Source organism: Dipteris shenzhenensis, chromosome 5 (assembly GCF_047967505.1).
Source record: "Dipteris shenzhenensis isolate YYH24624 ecotype China chromosome 5, Dip_SZ_1.0, whole genome shotgun sequence".
In the NCBI taxonomy this organism is placed as follows: domain Eukaryota; kingdom Viridiplantae; phylum Streptophyta; class Polypodiopsida; order Gleicheniales; family Dipteridaceae; genus Dipteris; species Dipteris shenzhenensis.
In genome coordinates this window covers 9111036-9130603 of record NC_141600.1, presented here as the reverse complement: position 1 = coordinate 9130603, position 19568 = coordinate 9111036, and the positions used below count along the sequence as shown (strand labels likewise).

The 19568-nt window shown below is 46.8% G+C and overlaps 1 protein-coding gene across 1 annotated transcript in view; it reads right to left on the bottom strand.

Moving 5' to 3' along the window:
* Positions 1-19568, bottom strand: part of LOC147901585 (uncharacterized) — a 292960-nt gene that overhangs the window by 23398 nt on the left and 249994 nt on the right. Inside the window, exons 17-19 of the mRNA XM_087375176.1 lie at positions 2438-2780; positions 2016-2300; positions 1615-1698 (exon numbers count right to left, since the gene is read on the bottom strand). Of these exons, the coding sequence (XP_087231302.1) occupies positions 1615-1698; positions 2016-2300; positions 2438-2780 (712 nt within the window). The remainder of the gene's footprint in view (positions 1-1614; positions 1699-2015; positions 2301-2437; positions 2781-19568) is intronic.

The window sequence follows — 19568 nt, the reverse complement described above, 5'->3', positions numbered from 1 at the left end:
CGCATGCCCGTGCTGTCAGTGTGCTCACTGATAGTATTGCAAGAGCTGACATGATAGTTTGATACTTGCATTCATGGGATCCCCTATCTTATGAATGGGTAGGATAGTGCTCATAGTCCAGGAGGTGGGAAAGCCTTTGATAGAAAGCCTCATTGAACAGTTTGGCTAGGATTGGAGCAAGTACAACCCAAACCATGGGTTACGAGTTCTGCTTGGAGGCCCTCCTGATCCTTGGCTTTGCTATTTTGTAACTTTTTGATGGCCTCTTTTAGATGAGCTACGGTGAAGGGGTCTGGAAGTGGTGGGGCAAGGGATGTCATCTAGGTTTTGCATATACTAGTCAAGAGCATCATAGAGTGTGTCCGCATAAGCTTTCCGAAGACGAGGGTCTTTGATAGGACATGGAGATCTACTTTCTAGAAGCTTTATTAAATTTTTTGAAGTTGCTGCTATACATAATTTTTAGGGGCTCTTATTCATGGTGGATAAGAAATTGTCAGTTCTTCCGATTCACCAAACGTTTAATACTCATTTCCAATCTATTCCTAGTCAGGGTGTCCTTGCTCAATGGTGCCTAAGCGATTTGCACTTGTCATCATACCAACTGCTTTCCTGTGTGCTAGATGGTGTAGGGAAAGAAGTGTTGTGCAGCAATGTGGAGGGAGTTAGTAAGGAGAAGAGCTTGGCATCTATGTCTGGTTGCTCATGTAAGTGTTCAAAGAGAGTGGTAAGATAGCTACCATATATGTGATCTAGTGAGTGGGCAAAGCCATATTGTAACATGTAGATGAGGGGGCTCTGTGAGTAACCTGAATAGGTTGGGGGAGTGACACATCGAAGGATAAGTGGGGAGTGGTAAGCTCCTGGCATGAGGGTGTGGACTGTGAGATCAGAAATCTGCAAAGAGAAGGCCAGGGATCCCATGATTTGATTATGGCCATTCTGTAACCCATTTTAAATAAGCAACTCATGAATGGTGCACATGTCCAGTAGATACTTCCCATCTTGCTACAATGTACACGTCCATGGTCTATGGTCTCTTGAGCCATATCCAAAGAAGGGTCTCAAATCGTAAAAGAAAGATAGAAACAGTTTCTTTACAGCTTCAAAAGAATAGAATGGTCTATGAGAAAATTAATGGGATACAAAATGTGCAATCCACACATGGAGAGTCACATGCGTATTACAAACAAAACTAAATTGTACTCCGAATCCTTCAGGGATGCTTGACAATCGAATCATCGAGAACAATTGTGCAATGTCAAGAAGGGAGGCAAGAAATAATGTCTGAACATTATGACATGAACCTGCCTTGGCACCGACTTCATAAAAATTAATAACAAAATTTTCCAATAGCAGCTCAAAAAGCTGCACAATTTTTTCTCCAAAGGGTTGAATAGAAACACATTGCAAGATGCTATTGAGGGTACAACCTAGTAGAAACAAGCAGGTAGAGAACTCAGTATCATGCATATTATTTGCCTGCTTCTACCATATGCACTGTTGTTTATCAGAAAGATCATGATCAGCATATTGTTTCAGAACAAGAATGGACATTTCTTGTTTCACTATCTTCACAATGGGAAAACCAGTTATATACAGTGTTATCAATACCTGCGTAACATTCTCCCCGTCAAGACAAGTCAATTGTGTCAATCTACCAATCACCGCAGATCTGTAGTGAGGCTGCCGGCATATCTGTGAAGTGGACATGCATATGCAGGGATTTCAGAACTCTATCTTCTGCCATTCATGAGTAAAAAAGTACAGAACCGATTCAGATTTCAGATAAACTATCTGATTGACTACCACCAAAACTTTGTAATCCTAAATGTATGCTGCCATGCAATGCTGAAGGAGATTGATGCCTTGGGCCATTAAGAGCTATAGATGGAAGTGCTAAGTCTGACTGAGTCAGTCCATATCCATGGTAAAACATCATTTCTCATTATGCTGACAAAAAAAGGGAGAAGGCCAGATGTAATGAAGTTGAGGGTTTGGTGAGACATAAATACCGGGTTGTTGGACAAGGTGAGATCTTGGAGCCCAGTGAGAGCCACTAAATCCTCGATGCTTGAAAGTCCTCCAAGTCGATTGGAAATTAGGTAGTTTGCTGAAAGGTTTATCTTTTTTATAGATAAAAGAAACCCCAAATTTTGAGCAGATTTAATTACATTGTCACTTAAGTGCAGCTCTTCCAAGCTGGGAAGGTCAGTGAAAGAAAGAGGTTCAATCTCCTTGATGCAGTTATGATCCAAGAATATCTTTTCTAGAAAAATCAGGCCACTTAATCCATCAATCTGCATTGCATATAAATACATCGTTGGTTATTTTTCCCCTCTTTTGTTTAAACAGCCAGTTCAGTGATTTAGAAGCTAAGATGAAAGAAAGGCAAATCTATATTTCATCCTTATGGACATTACTGCTAAGGGGGTACCTTTGCTATCTTATTACTTCTCAGTGAGAGCATTTTAAGCCTTGGAAAAGCTTCCTGCAAGTTTAGTGATGCAATACTGCTGATTGAATTTCTGTCAAGCTGTAGAACTTCAATCAGCTGCAACCCAATTTCTTGTTGAGGACTGGCCAATGAAGGAATCGAAGTAACAAAAGGATCCATCTCATCCCTCTTCAAAGCGGAACCGTATGTACAGATACGCTCCCCTTGATCTCTCATCAATGAATTGTTTGATACTTTATGGATGTCAATTGTCTCATCGAACAAGGGGCCATCCTCAAAATTATTATTTTGAAGTAGAAGCTTTTGTAGGCATTTCAGCAACCTGAAAACATCAGTAGAAACTTAAGAAACAATGGCATCTACTTTCAATGAAACCATGTCTAGACAACCACGAAAATGTGAAAACATCTGTAAATTCCAGATTTCAACAACCCTCTGCAGAAAGAAAAAGAAATAACATCATGAAAAAGGCTTTAATTGTAAAATATTAACAGTGGTGCTGCACGTAAAATCAAGATGGAAATTCATCAAGGAGGCAAAGCAGCCGCCATGTTGATGGAGACATGCGGTGCAACATGGAGAGGGACACCTTGCCAAAGAGATAAACGGCTCACCATGGGGACAAGCAGCTTAGTGCAAAGGCATGTGGCTTTAAGAGTGACCCAACAGCCTGTCCATACTGTCTTCTTCAGAGAATGGAGAGGCTTGCCTTTCTTCTCGGAATCCGCCCACAGGTTTGAGGTGGCATTTTCAGCCTCAACCTTGGATTTTCTCTTATGGGAGTTTGATTTTGCCCTATTGGGTTATGTTTTATCATGTCTGCATCATGTATTCTTTCCTTGAGCTTTGCTCAAGGAGTTTTGTTCATACTTAATAGAAGTCCTTTCTTTGCAAAGAAAAAGAAAGAAAGAAAGAAAGAAAGTGTATTATTGTCCACTAAAGGCCAAAATGGGCCCATGGGACATCAAGAACTCTGCGTACAAGATAGCACAAAATCAACGTGCCACAAAGAAGAGGCATCGTCGAATATCATCTAAGTGCTACGCAATACAATGCAAGTGAAAGTACATAATGTCAAATCCGAGCCTAAATACAAAGTAAGCTAGATGCAAGGAAACCGCCCCTGGGTGCAAAATGGGGGGATGAGTACAATATGTCAATGCAAAGATACAAGTCCAGGTGTCACGGAGTCTGAGAACCAAAATAATACTGGAAATCCTGTCCATCGACTCTGCCTCCTGCTATGAGAGTACAAATCTGAGCAAAAGTGAGGTGAGCGGCTGGTGGGACGAGATCTCCATGAGTAAGTCTCCTCCGAAAAGCTGCCATCATCCTGGATCGTCTGGAGATGAAGCGGCGAGTACGTCCCCTATGTAACAAGATCCTGCGGCGTCTACAAACCATCTCATATGTACATCCACAGGGTGGAGGCATGTGTCCTGTGTGAGCTCTGACCTCCTCGTGCTCCTCCTGATACCTGTCATCTGGTATAGCGTGTGTCTGAGCTCTATCGGGCTGGGCTCTATCACGCTCCGGTCTGTGCTGATGGTCTCTGAGGTAGTGTCGTCGAAGCATAGTGGCCTCCCTGACATAAAGAGCTAGGCAATGCTGATCCTCATAATCCATCACTTGTGAGAGAGGTCCAAAGCCATCCGTGAAGAGACAGTGGAATCTCCCTCTGATCTCATAATATAGCGGGCATCTGCAAATGAAGTGCTCCTCTGACTCCACCTCTCCCATGGTGCAACAAGGGCAGATCCTGGTCTCTCGGCCTGGACGCCGTCCATCCTCCATGCATCACATCCTACCAGCCTCTATCTCGAGCTGATGCGAAGAGACTCTAAGCTGGCCAAGGGCAATCCTCACTGAGTGGGACATGTGGATACCTGTGTAGCCTGGTGGAATGACAAATCCATCCTCTGAGATCCGAAGGAAGTGGTCACGATATGTGTCCATCTTCGTCGGAAGCTGCGTGGGATAAATCCAAGTGCGGTACGTATGAAGTTGCAGCAAGTCTGCTCTCGTGACCTGACTAAGCTCGTGGCGAGTCAACTCGAGATGAGGGGCATCTATGCTGTATCGGAAGGGAGGCAGTCTATCCATGTCTAGTCCAAGAGATGTGAGCCACCTAGTGAGTCTGAAGTACCAGCAATATCGGGCCCCAGATCGTGCCAACTCCATAGAAGATGCAAGTGCTAACCATGGCAACCGAGCTCTGCCTGCTGCTGAGTCTCCAAACTCCCTAACCCTGTGCAAATACATGACCGACTGAAACGCTGCATCCAATGCAAGGGGAGTAGCTCCAAACTCTGCTAGCATGATCTCGTGCGGAACTGTAGCCTTGGCCCTAATGAGCCGAGAGAACATGATGATCTGTAACCTCTCTACTCGTCTCCAATCTGCAGCGCCAAGGTCTCCTGCCCAGAAAGGAGATGCATACATCGCAGCTGGTCTCACCAATGTGTCAAATAGCAGGGATTTCGTATCGGGATGCTGAAAGTGGGACTGAAAACACTGACGCTCAAGATGAGCCAACGAAGCATACCCTTTACTAATCCTATCTCGTGCTGCATATGTCATGGTAAAGATCGGTCCCCTGAAAATTGCCCCCAAATAAGTGTACTCTCTAACAAGCTCAATGGGCTGTCCGTCATAAGTGAAGCAAAACTCATCCGTGCTGTAGATACGATCAGAGGTGTTGAAAACCATAACCTTGGTCTTGCCAAGGTTTACGGTCAATCCCCTGTCCTGGCAAAACCTGTGGAGTGCCTCAATATGTGCCTGGAGGCCCTGAGCAGTAGAGGAAATGAGAACCACATCGTCCGCATACAGGAGGATAGGAATGGAGGATCCTGAGAGAGTAGAGCCCACACCGCCTGTCATCTGTACGAACATCTCTAGCTCATCAATATATAGTCCAAAGAGAGTAGGAGAGAGCGGGCAACCCTGCTTCACCCCAATCGTGCTGCATACCTCCTCTGAGAGCCCCTCACGTGTCCGAACCCGACCAGTGACCCTCTCATACAAAGCCATGATAGCCCACTGTGTTTCTCCACTGAAGCCCATCTCGCGAATCCTCTGAAACAATCTGAATCGCGGAACTGTGTCAAATGCCTTCCTGAAGTCCACGAAGCAACAATAAAGCCGTTGCCTTCGTGACTTCGCCTCCTCTACCAGTGCCCTGAGTGTGAGAATGTGGTCAAGTGTCGAATAATCCTTGCGAAATCCAGCCTGTCCTCTGGCTCTGAGTCCTGTCGTCTCGGCATGGTCATTTATACGGCTTTCCAAAACTGATGCATAGATCTTGGCCATAACGTGGCCAATCATGATAGTCCTGTAATTCGACGGCTCCATAGGGTCCCCCGACTTGTGAATAGGAACTATGGTATTGCCTAACCAGGACTGTGGTAGGCCTGTACAAACAGACTCATTGAAGAGTGTTGGAATTATAGATATAATTCAGCAGTGACCAATGTAATATAATAAGTTAGTTAGGGGCACTTTTCCCTCATTTAGAGGTTTTTCCCCCTAACTGCAGTTAGTTCACTAACTATGGTTAGTGACTACTAAGGTTTTGTCACTATGACAAAACCTTATCAACTCTACTTTGTGTTGTACTCTTTACACTCTATTTTGCAACTACAGCTTCCAAGCTTTCGACTCTCTCACCCTCTCTAGCTCTCACTCTCTCCATCTCCTTCATTTGGTATCAGAGCAGGTTCTAGGCCTTTGTGCCCTCTGCTCCTCCTTCATACCAGCGCCTAGCCTACAGCTCCAGCCCGCTCCAATCTGACCGTACAGTCCGTACGACTGTACGGCATCCTGACGCATCGACGGCCGTACATACCTGCTGATCGTACATCGCCGTACCAGCTCCGAAACGGTTCGTCATCTGCTGCCGTACTTTGCCGTACCAGCTCCGTACTTCGCCGTACCAACTCCGTACCTGCAGCCGTACTGCGCCGTACCAGCTCCGTACGTTGCGTCATCTGCTTCCGTACAGCGCCGTCTGTACCGCGCCGTACATCGCCATCTGTACATTGCAACAGCATCCGTACCTGTCGTCGACGTACCAGCCGTACAGTGCCGTACAAACTGTACGGCATTTCCGTACTGTCTTCAGTACAGTACATCAGTACTGAATCTGCTTCAGTACAGCAGGCTAATTTTGCAGACAGCCATTGTTTGGCTAAGTATTCTGCGAGTACATTTGGGGCATTTTGCAGATTGCAGACATTGCAATCATTGGGCAAGTTTGGAGCTATATCAAGAGCAAAATTGCAGATTTGTCTGAAATTTGGGGCTTTTGTATTAAAATTGCAGATTTGGGGCTTTTAGCATTTTTACCCCTTTCTGGCTGCAATTTCTAGCCACAAATTGGGGCTTTTGTGTTTGGAGAGCATTTTTTGGAGTATTCAGTACATACTGCCTTTCTTGGAGTGTTTGGAACACTTTTGGCAGATTTTGGAGAGTGTTTTATGCTTGGACAGATTTCTGACAGCTCAAGTGCAGAAATCTAAGTTGCATATACAGCCCGTGCTTGGGTGTGGTTTTTGGGAGTTGTGCATTTTATTCCCAGTAAGGGAATTCAGCTTTCTATCTGCTTCAATCTCTTTTTCAGATATGGCCCATCAAAATCAGAATGAGTTTCAGTTCGGTGGTCTTTCACAGGAAGACAAATTGGATGGTACCAACTACTCCCTCTGGAGTTTCATGGTACGTAATATTCTGATTTCTCGCAATTTATGGGATTATGTCAATGGGGATGAAATCCGACCAGCAGATATTGCACCTGCTACCCCTCCTCACCAAGGAGGTGGAAGAGGTCGTGCACAAGGTGCAGCTGCAGGACAAGTTGTTGGTGCAGCTACAGTCAATACTCCTGAGCAAAAGAGATGGGATTCACGGGATGCCTTAGCCTTGTCTTGCATCTCTCTTTCAGTGAAAAGATCAATCATTCCGCATATCCGGTCGTGTAAGACCTCCAGGGCAGCGTGGGATATTTTGGAAAGCATGTATGCAGCACGGAATGATGCCAGGGTATCTTTTTTAAAAAGAGAGTTGAGCAATACACATATGGAGGAGGGTGACTCCATGTCAGCCCACCTCACTAAGCTACAGGATCTCAGAGAGCAGTTGTTAAACATAGATGAAATTATTCCTGATTCAGAGATGATTACAACCACTCTGAATTCTCTTCCTGAGTCTTATCTCAGCTTTCATACTTCGCTGAATTTATCATTGAGGGGGGGTGCAAATCCTCTTTCTTTTCATGAGCTGATAGGACTTCTGCTTTAGGAAGAGCAGACCAGGAAAAATTTGGCTTCACGTGCAGGTGAACAAGCCATGCTCTCAAAATTCAAATAAAAAACAAAGGGACAGGCAAAAACAGCAGCAAATCAGCCTTCCAGTGGGTCAGGACAGCCTTCACAAAAGGCTAAAAGTGATGCAAGCAAGCCCAAAAAGAAGGGTTTTTGTCACTACTGCAAAAAGCCAGGTCATCACATAGCAGAATGCAGGAAAAGGATTGCAAAGGAAAAGAAAAACAGCTCAGGAATGGCTGTTTCAGATTCAGCCCCTTGTGCATCTGACAGTGGGGATGCTGCAGCCAACTTTGTTGGTCAAGATTATGCCTTTTTGTCTTGCATTTCTGATTCTAGGTTGGCTGTTCCAGATGCTCGGGATAGTACAGCTTCTTGCAGTGATGATACATATGCATTTTTGACTTGCAGTTTTGACTCTCCTTCAGATGCATCTGCTTTCAGTGTTGATGAAACACTGAACACATGGTATTTTGACAGCGGTGCATCCAAGCACATCACTTCGAGGAAGTGTCTTTTTACTTCCTTGCATCCACCCCTGTTGGTAAGAAAGTCACTTGTGCCAACAACTCCTCATATTCAGTACGTGGCACAGGAGAAGTTGAGCTCACTGCAATTGATGGCTCAATTTTCAGACTTTCTGATGTCTTATATGTGCCTGGCATAACCAAAAATCTCCTTTCAGTGTCCACTCTTAACAGAGAAGGATTTCAGGTCATCTTTGAGGATGACAAATGTGCTGTCCGGGACAGGGAAGCTAACTATGCCTTAATGTTATCTGGTACTCTGCTGCGTGGGCTTTTTCAGCTTGATATTTTTCAGAAAAGAGCAGCTCATGCTTTGGCAATTTCTACCCCTACTGTTGCCATGCAAAATGCAGAATTATGGCATGCCAGATATGGCCACATGCATTACAACAGCTTAATGACACTTCAGAAATTTTCAATGGTTGATGCATTGCCACCTCTTGAGATACCTCCTCCACATGCCTGTGAAGGGTGCATTTTAGGTAAAATGCATAGATTTCCCTTCAAGAAGGATGGTTCAGTTAAAGCTGTTCGCAAATTGCAGCTTATACACAGTGATGTCTGTGGTCCCATGAGGACTCCTTCATTGGGTGGTCATCTCTACTTTGTCACATTTATTGATGACTACTCCAATTTTACTTGGGTTTATGGGCTGAAAAAGAAATCTGAAGTGTTCACAGTGTTTAAACACTTTTCAGCCATGGTTGAAAATGAAACCGGAAAAATCCGATTAGTTTTCGCTAGCCTATTTGGTACCTAAGAATGGAGTTCAGGGAATAGGATTTGCCCAATTTTTACTAGGGTATTGAGCATGTCATGTAGTAAGAGGACGGGCATAATTAATGTGCATAGCATTCCTTGAAGGAATACAATGCTAACTATGGGTTACCATATCATATTGTTATTACTACAGTTACCATAATATACTATTATGACTAGCTTCTTTAAGAGGAGATTGGTAGATAACTCTTTTGCACGATAAGCCAATGCTTAAAAATACGTTACCATGTTTCCATGTGTACAGGATGACCACCCCAGTACGGGTATGGCAGCTCTTAGTATAATCGAGCACCCGTTGTTTAATGGAGTTTTAGTGTGATTTGGGGGCCTAAGGCAAGTCCCACATGCTGGGTCCATTAGGGTCCTGGTATCTTCGTTGCTCTCTGGTTACTAATGGAGCAAGGAGTCGACACTTAAGGTGGTGCCACATACACAAGGCGGGAGGAAAGAGTGCTCCATGGGAGGTCTGGTGGGTATAAGAGGACCTCCCTGTGCGTTAGCTAGTGGCGCTGTGGGATGTCTCGAATTCCCACCGAGCATTGCACATGTGCCAGTTGAATTTAGGCACAAATTGTCAGATAAAGCCATCAAATGCATATTTGTTGGATACAGTGCAGAAAGCAAGGGGTATCGTCTCTACAATCCTACTACACGCAAAATCATTGTAAGTAGAGATGTGATATTTTCTGAAAATTCAGCTTACACTCAGGCTGATTTTCAAATGCCTTCACCTTCAGAAGATGTCTTTCAAGGGTTGCTACCCATTGCTTTGGGTTCCCCTGCTGATTTTTCTGATCCAAATCAGAATTTACAGCAACCTTCAAATGCTTCAGTTCCGCCACGGGATGTCATGCCTCCTCCACAGGAAGTGGAACAAGTGGTACAGCAAGAAATTGCAGACATACATGCAGCAAAAACAGTCCCAAACTGGCTGTTACAGACTCTCCGGGAGAGTAAACTTGATGCTCCGTTACCTGGCAGGACTCGCAGTGCAGCAAGGCACATGGAAGGTGCTAATTCAGTGGAATCAGCATATGCACGTACTCTCCTTGATGAAGAGGAGCCTGCCACATTTGAAGAGGCACAAGGTAATGTGCATTGGATGAATGCCATGCACGATGAGTTGCAGTCCATTGCAAAAAATCAGACTTGGGATGTTGTGGACTTGCCACAGGGTAAACATGCTATTGGCACACGATGGGTATTTAAAGTCAAACGGAAGCCAGATGGCTCCATTGACAGATATAAAGCCAGGCTGGTTGCTAAAGGCTATGCTCAGAAAAAGGGCATAGATTATGAGGAGACTTTTGCTCCTACATCCCGGATGACTACCGTCCGATCAGTAATTGCAATGGCTGCACATTTTGAGTGGAATGTTCATCAGTTGGACATCAAAACAGCCTTCTTAAATGGGGACTTGCTGGAAGAGGTGTATGTCAAACCACCTCCGGGTTTTGGAATTACAGCAAATGCACTTCAAGTCTGCAAGCTTAATAAAGCTTTATATGGGCTGAAACAGGCCCCTCGTGCATGGTATGCCAAGATACATGCCTTTTTGACCAGCAAGGGGCTGCACAATAGTCCTACTGAGAGCACCCTCTACATCAAGGTGGATGGGGGGGAAATATTAGTCATCCTTCTTTATGTTGATGACTTACTGCTCACAGGGTCCAATGACGACAAAATTGCAGATTTCAAAACTGATTTGCAGACCCACTTTGATATGTCAGATTTGGGGCTGCTTCACTTTTATTTGGGGATCCAGTTCTCTCATGAGAGACGTGGCACTGTTATGTCTCAGTCCAAGTATGTTCAGAAACTTTTGGACAGATTTAACATGCAAGAGTGTAAGCCCATATCTACTCCTATGGAACCGGGGCTGAAACTCACAATGCATGATGCAGGAGAATCAGTTGATGCCACACTTTACAGTCAAGCTGTTGGATGCCTCATATATCTCTGCAATACTAGGCCTGATATTCAGTTTGCAGTATCTCAGGTGAGCAGGTACATGCACAGCCCCAAAACTATGCATTGGCAGGCAGTTAAGCGCATCTTCCGTTATTTGCAAGGCACCAAGTCTTTTGGCTTACTATTTCCCAGGGGGGGTGACTTGCAGATGCATGCCTACAGTGATTCAGATTGGGCTGGTGATTATGACACTAGGCAGTCCACTAGTGGCAATTGTTTCTTTTTGGGAAAATCTTGCATTTCATGGCTGAGCAAGAAACAATCTACAGTGGCTACCTCATCATGTGAAGCTGAGTACAGGGCAGCTTTCACAGCAACAGTTGAATGTGTCTGGCTGAGACGTTTATTTGCTGATCTTCATCTGTCTTTGGAGGGTCCTTCTCCAATTCTCACTGATAGTCAGAGTGCCATTGCAGTGGCAAAGAATCCAGTGTTTCATGCTCGCACGAAGCACATTGAGGTTCACTATCACTACGTCAGAGAGAAGTTGCATGCAGGAGAGATCAGTATGATCTTTGTGTCCACACATGACAACGTTGCAGATATTTTCACCAAAGCACTACCACGTGAGAAGTTCGAGGCATTTCGCAGTGCCCTGAACTTATATCCGTTTGGTGATTGATCAGCCTTGTACATGACATTGGCACTGCAGGGGGGTGTTGGAATTATAGATATAATTCAGCAGTGACCAATGTAATATAATAAGTTAGTTAGGGGCACTTTTCCCTCATTTAGAGGTTTTTCTCCCTAACTGCAGTTAGTTCACTAACTATGGTTAGTGACTACTAAGGTTTTGTCACTATGACAAAACCTTATCAACTCTACTTTGTGTTGTACTCTTTACACTCTATTTTGCAACTACAGCTTCCAAGCTTTCGACTCTCTCACCCTCTCTAGCTCTCACTCTCTCCATCTCCTTCAAAGAGACGGGAGAGAACAAAATCTAAGGTATCAATCCCATGGATTACATACTCCGCTTGCAATCCATCATGATCCTTAGCTCTCCCGTTCTTCAATCGGTGGACTGCTGCACGGACACTCTCCGGTGTGAAGAGACTAGATGAAGCTGGCCTAGGGGAGTGGGATAAATCGATATCTGGCTGATCTGGAACATCGTATAGAGCTGAAGTATATGCAGACCAGACACGTGGATCTGTGAGGGGGCTCTGAGACTTCGAGCGGAGGAATTTTCTCCAGAATTCCTTGGAGTCACAGCTGAAAAGCAAGCATCTCAGCTCCTCCTCATTCCGGGCTAGAAATTGGCGTTTCTTGCGCCTAACCAACCACTTGTAGTCTCTCTGGAGGGGAGACTTCTCCTTGGTCTCAAGGTGAAGTTTCCTGCGGAGTTCCTTACACTCCTCATCATACCAACCGTTGTAAGGAACAAGACCAACCGGTGGGGGACTAGACGAATGACATGTGGCAGGGAACGACATGTGAGCGGCAGAAACGAGTGAAGTATGTACAAGTTCCCACCGGTCCCGCGTGGATGGTAGAGCATCTAATAGATGAGGACGGAGTAGGCGGCTGAGGTTTTGGCTATATACATCATTGAACTGGTGGTCGAAATAAACCTCATAGTAGGGTTGGCGGTCGTGATAACGAGGGGGAGGTGGGTCATGGGAGACATGAGTCAAAGTAAAGTGGATGAGTGCATGGTCGGCAGAGGGCATGAAGGGGCTAACAGTAAGGCTATGGATGGAAGGGACTAGAGTCGGGGGACCTATGATGTAGTCGATAACGCTAGTACCACGCCCAGAAGCAGAAGAGAATGTAGGCATGGAAGACTGTGGCCACCTGGACAAGCCGTTATAAATGACCATACTGTGTGAGGTGAGGAGCTCCAGTAGCTGACGTCCCTGATCTGTGGGCTGTACTGTGCAGTCTGATGAAGTCCGACAGAGGCTATCATCGTGAAATGCTGGGAGTATGACCGGATCCTCCATGAAGTCATAAGTGAGGGCCTGTCTATCTGAGGTCCTCGCGTTGAAGTCTCCTAAAAGGATGACTTCTCCGCGACGTGAAAAATCTGCAATGTCCGCTGAGAGATCCTCAAATATGGACTGGCCTGGTCCAGTGGAAGAATAGATCGACTGCGCCGGGGGGAAGTAGCAAACTGCAATAAAAAGATCTCGCTGAGGGGCCCTGCGGCAGATGCGTACCCATAAGAATCGGGCATGTGAATCTGCTTTCTCCACTGTGATGATCCGATCGAGATGCTCTCTGTACAAAATGGCCACTCCTCCAGATCCTCTCACTCCAAATGTCCGGGCGTGCTGCCTGAAGGCAGATCTCCATGTATACCCTGTCACTCGTGGCAAAGGTCTCTCTGGACTCTCGTGTGTCTTCGTGAAAAAGATGATATCTCTCCCAAAGAATGCCCCCCGTAGATTGCCTGGTTGTGCTGTAAAAGAACCATTGCAGTTCCATACAGCGATGCGTAGACTATCTGACGGGTGGTGTGTCCCATGGGCCCTGTCCCGTCAAGCGGACGGTGCAGGAGGTGGAGGTGGGGCTATATCTGCTGGTCTGCCATCTCTAAGCACTGTGGGAGCACGCCTCAAGGTGCCTGTGATGAGTCTGCCATCCCTAATCACTGCCCACTTGCCCTGAGCTTGGGCTGCATCTCTCTGAGGCATGAGCGCCTTACGCTCCTCAACCTGTATCTGGGTCAGATCCTCGTCCATGGAAATCTGTGGGTGGTCTCTGAGTGTTCCTCTCCTCCTGAGGGCAGCTAGACGTGCCTGGGCATCTCTGAATCTGATAATGAGGGGCTGCTCTCTAGTAGGATTCCTCCCGACTCTATATGCTCCTACTATGCCATGATCCTGTACTCCCAATGTCTGAGAGACAAAGGTCACAGCCTGTGTCATCGTGGACTCTGTCGCCGAGGGCAAGATACCACGAATGCGAATGTTGAGGGCCTTTGTGGCCCTCTGCTGTGACTCGGCCAATGTAGCTGATACAGTAGATCTCTGAGGCTGTGATGGCTGACGGCGGACGACATCCACCCACTTTGTGGCTCTCTGGACCTCTGTCTGAAGGGAGGTCAAACGCTCCTCAACCGCTGCTGCTGCTGTAGTGGGAGATGTGTCCATGTGCTGAACGCGAGTCTCGATCTGCTGCACTCGCTCTGTGTGTCCATGAATCTCTCCAGCAAGAGTCCTATGGGTCGCCTGTAAGACCTGAAGATCTGTCCTAATAGATAAGATCTCCCGATCCTGCTGTGTCACTCGATCAGCAAGAGATGCAACCTGAGCCGTAAGTAGAGAAATGGTCTCGTCCTTCCTGTGAAGCATCTGAAGTGCAGCTCGGAGATGGTCTCAAAGTGCTGAAGCTCTGGCAGGATGTGGCGGCAAGGACAAACAGTGCAAGGCATGGAAGAAGAAAGAGAGGGAGACAGGGGGGAAACCGGTAAGGTGGGTAGCGGGGATGAAGGAGAAGGCTGGAAAGGGGGAGAGAAAGCGGGTACTGGGGAAGAAGAGGAGGGGATGGGTAAAGTCTGTAGAGAGGATGAGGAGGAGGTAACCTTTGGCAAAGTAGGTAAAATAGGCAACAAAGGGGAAGAGGTGACAGAGGGCTGTGAGAGGGAGAGAAAAAAGGGTGGAGAAGGGGTAGGAGAAGAAGGAACCTGAGAGGGGAGGGGTGAAAAAAACTGTGGGTACAAAGTAGCTATGGGCGGAAGATGAGATAATGGAGCTGAAACCGGTGAACCTGCGACTGGGAGTGCGGACACTGCGCTGGGCAGAAGATGAGACAATGGAGCTGAAACCAGTGTACCTGCGACTGGGAGTGCGGCAAGTGCGGGCAGTGCACTGTCCTTTGTAGAAGATGCGAGTCCTCTTCTACTATAGTGCAGCATCTCGGTCGTGGCGGCCATTGATGTTGCTGCTGTTGTTGCTTCTGTAACATGCTTGACGGTGTCGGCCATTTTTAATTACAAGAAGCCGGCAACATTGAAAAGCGGGAGATGGCGAGCGCTGCCAATGCGCGATGAGAGAGAGAGAGAGAGAGAGAGAGAGAGAGAGAGAGAGAGAGAGATTTTAAAATTCAAAAGAAAAGTTGGGGTTGGGGCTGCCCCAAAAAAAAAAAAAAAAAAAAAGGGCGTGTTTGGGCTGGGGGGGAGAAAAAAAAAAAAAAAAGGGGGTGGGGGGGGTGGGGTCGGGGCTGCAAGTGCGAGGGGCTGAGCAACGGGGAGGGGGGGGCAAGTGCGAGGGGGTGAGCAACGGGGAGGGGGGGGGCTGAGTGACGGGGAGGGGGGGGCTGAGCGACGGATGACGGGGAGGGGGAGGGCTGAGCGACGGGGAGGGGAGGGCTGAGCGACGGAGAGAGGGAGGGAGGGAGGGGGGGGGGGGCTAAGCGACGGACGACGGGGAGGGGGAGGGCTGAGCGACGGGGAGGGGGGGGGCTGAGCGACGGGGAGAGAGAGGGAGGGAGGGCGGGGGGGCGCTGAGCGACGGACGACGGGGAGGGGGAGGGCTGAGCGATGGGGAGGGGGGGGGCTGAGCGACGGGGAGAGAGAGGGAGGGAGGGCGGGGGGGGGGAGGGCTGAGCGACGGGGAGGGGGAGGGCTGAGCGACGGGGAGGGGGGGAGAGAGAGAGAGAGAGAGAGCGCGAGAGAGAGAGGCTAGCGGGACGGGCTGTAGCGGGAGGGGCTGGGCGGGGATGCTGAGAGAGAGAGAGAGAGAGAGAGAGAGAGAGAGATTGTGACGTGACGCTGTAGTGGCCCTTAGCGGATACAAGAACTATTGGTTAGCATACCAAGAGTGGAGAGGGACCTGGAAGGGAACACGAGAGAGAGAGAGATCACAAGCTGTCATACAAGGGACATAGAAACCATTATGGGCTGACTACACAAGGCTTGTGTTTGGCTATCAAGCGGTACTTGCATTCGCACGAGGGAAGTAATGAGGGACTTGTACAGCAGCAGCAAACTCCTTGGCAACTCCAATGACTCGTAATGAGGTTACCCTACTAGTGGAGAAAGGAGCCCACCGATATGGGAATAGATGGAGGCCAATGGGCATCACAGACTAGGCTGGTGACATTGATGACACAAGATCCATTTCTGGGTTTTGTTTCACGCTTGGATGAACTTGCACGTCATGGCTCCATAAGAAGCCAATTGCTCTTTCATCCAGTGGAACAGCCTGGGCTACATGCACAGCCACTACATAATGCATTCGGGTTGCTGCATGATTATGGACATTCGCAGGACCATGCCACTCCTATCTTTGTGATAGTCAAAGTGTAATTGCTATAAATCCATTCCTCCATGCTTGCAACAGATTGTTTAGATGCAGGTGACATGGAACCCTTCTATTATGCTACATTAGATAATGTGGCAGACATCTTCACCAAGAGGCTTTTGAAGCAAACTGTGTCGTCTTTAGACAATCCCTTTAGAGAAAACATCAAATTTTCAGGGGAGAAACATATTACATGAGTTCCTACATTTTCGCTGGACACATTGTAGCATCATGTGTCAATGAAAACATACTTCTCGCATAGGTTGTTATATCCTTCTTGGGATGAACATGTGCTTTCTAACTCAGAGTTCAATCCATAAGTACTTCGGTCATTTCCATTGAGGGGGGAATTGTAGGATATTTACAAATGGAAATGTATTTATAGGCTAGATTTAGTCATGGCTTCAGTTTGGCCCATTTCCCATTTTTATGGTTTGGGTGCCACGTCACCATTTTTAAGGCTTAGTATATAAGCCACGCTTGTACTTTCTTTCAGTGTGTGAGTCACTTCATTTGTATTGTACTTCTTTGTACTCTAGCCTTCTTTGGTTTACTATATAGGCCATACTTGTACTTTCTTTTAGTGTGTGAGTCACATCATTTGTACTTGTAGAGCCATTTATAGCAATAGCACAACATTGCGAGATCAAGCACATTGTCATAGTAAGTCGAGAAGGGAGTGCACACTCTGATGAGATGTGGAGCAGCAACAAGATTCACTATGATTGGCAGACTGGTATACGAGTGTGCAAAACTAGAGCTAGAGGCTCTGTTCATGCCCACTTCTGTCACTCCTCTCGGGCTAGATGGACGTAGTAGAGGAGAAGATTCACAAAGGGTGGAGCGGCTGTTTGACGTGCTGGTTGTATTGGCTACTAGAGCATGGGCTGAAGCTCGTAGGTGTAGCGGCGCTGTAGAAGGCTGGGCAAGGCATTGCTGTGCGTTGAAGTCGTCACTATGACGGAGCTGGTCCGGGAAGAGGTTGCTGTAGCCTTGTACGTAGACAAAAAACTGTAGCACCATTCTTTTGGGAAGCCATTGGCTGGCTGTGCAGGTGGGATGAAGTCGTGATCATGTGAGATGATCATGTGAGATGTAGAGCGTGGAGCTGCAATCGTGTGTCCTATGACATGGTAGTGAGTCGGGTTGCCGGGCACCAAAGCTTGATGGAGAAGCCGCGAAAGATGTGGCCTTAGCTACAGATGGTCATAGTGCTAAGGCTATGGTGGAGGAGCCACCCATTAAAGGAGCTTCTGAGCATTGGAGGTCACTCTCGTCTTGAAACTCTACAGTGTCTTGTTCAAAGCTTTTCTCTCTTTCATTAAAGAACTAGAAGACTCACATGAATTGTAATGAACAGACTCTTTCCCTCACAAACCTCTCAAACAGGTTATGTTGCACACAGAGCTCTCCCTCTCTCTCACTCAAAGTATCACAGAGATCTCTCCCTCTCCCTCAGAGATCTCTCACACACTTAATGAAATCCCTCAATGATCTCTCTCTCTCTCTCAAAGCAATGAACGGAAATGGATGAGATTCACGGAAATCTCATGAACATAAGTCTCTCTCTTCTTCACAAGAAACTATCATAAGCACTCAAGCAATGAATGGAAATATGGACGGAAACTTTTCAAATGGACGGAAATTTCTCTCCGCTGTAGCCCTATCTTCAAGAACTTCTTGTCTATTTGTGTGTACCATGCCCTCGGAGCCTATTTCGCCTGCACAACGCCTTCTTTAGCTTGCATACCTTGGATGTGGACCCTGGAACCTGAAAGTCTGGTGGCTGATCCACATATACCTCCTCCTCCAGGGTTCTGAAAGATAGGCCATCCATGATGGGCAGCCAAAGCAACAACTGTGTGTATTGCCACCATCCTGGCTATGGGGGCAAAGGTCTCATCAAAATCAAGTCCCTCTGATTGTGTGTAACCTTTCACTACCAATTTGCGCTTTGTATTTGTCCAAGCTCCCATCACTCTTGAACTTCAGTTTATACACCCATTTGGTACCAATTGCCTTCCGCTTGGGCGGCTTGTCCACCAAATCCTAGGTGTTGTTCTTCAGAATGGCGTCCATTTCTGCCTAAATAGCATCTTGTCATTTTGGGATATCCCTCGCCTCCTCGAAGGATCTGACCTCCTAAAGTTGAGCTACGATTGCATAGTTTATGGAGGGAGTCTTCACATTGCATTAAGACCGCCGCATTCCGAAATCGCTCTCGGAAATGTCCGTGACCCATGAGTTGCTAAAGTCTTCAAATACCACTAAGGTAGCTTCTTCTCTGCTGGAGATGCCTTTGGAGCTAGCACTGGGTCGACCTGCTCCTACTCCTCCTGGGGTTCTTCAGTCTTCTCCACCTCCTTGATGGTAACCCAGGGTTGGGGTAGTGATGGAAGTTCCTAAACGTCTTCTTCAATCTTGGGCTCTGACTCTTCAAAGATCGTGTCCCTGCTGATTGAGGATCTGCTTCTTCACTGGGTCGTAAAGGTGATAAGCCTTGGATTCTTCACTGTACCCAACAAAGATACATCTTCTGCTATGGGAATCAAGCTTTGTCCACTCATCCTTATGCACATGAACAAATGCATTAGAGCTGAAAATCCGCAAATGAGATATTGTAGGTTTCTTACTATAGTAAGCTTCATATGGAGTTATATCATCAACAACCTTGGTCTTAATTCTATTGAGGATGTGAGCGGCAATGTTCACGGCTTCACCCTAGCAAGCTAAGAGACTTCTCCCTTGCAATATGGTCAAACATGTCTCTATGACGGTCCTGTGCTTCTGCTCGCAACTCCATTCTACTAAGATGTGCGAGCTGCACTAAGTTGCTGCTTGATCCCATGCTTCTTGTAGAATCCATTGAATTCGATAGGAGTGAACTCCCCCCATCTGTCTATGCGGAAGGCTTCGAAATCCTCCTCGGTCTCCTTTTCTACCGGCCTTCCATTCCTTGAATTTCTTATAAGCCTGAGACTTCTTGGCCAAGCAATATATTCCAAGTCATCCAATTGAAATTATCCACAAATAAAAGAGAATAATGGAAACCTACAAATGAATTTGTCGACATCGGGCCGCAGATACCGGAGTGAACCAACTCTAGTGGCTTCTTGGCCCATGATGAGGCCTCCTGTGGGAACTTGTCCCTGTGTTGCTTGCCCTCCAAGCATGCCCGGTGGAAGTCCATCCACCATCGTGGACTTATGCATCTCAGCCAGAGTGCCATGATTGACATGACTAAACTGCTCATGCCATAATT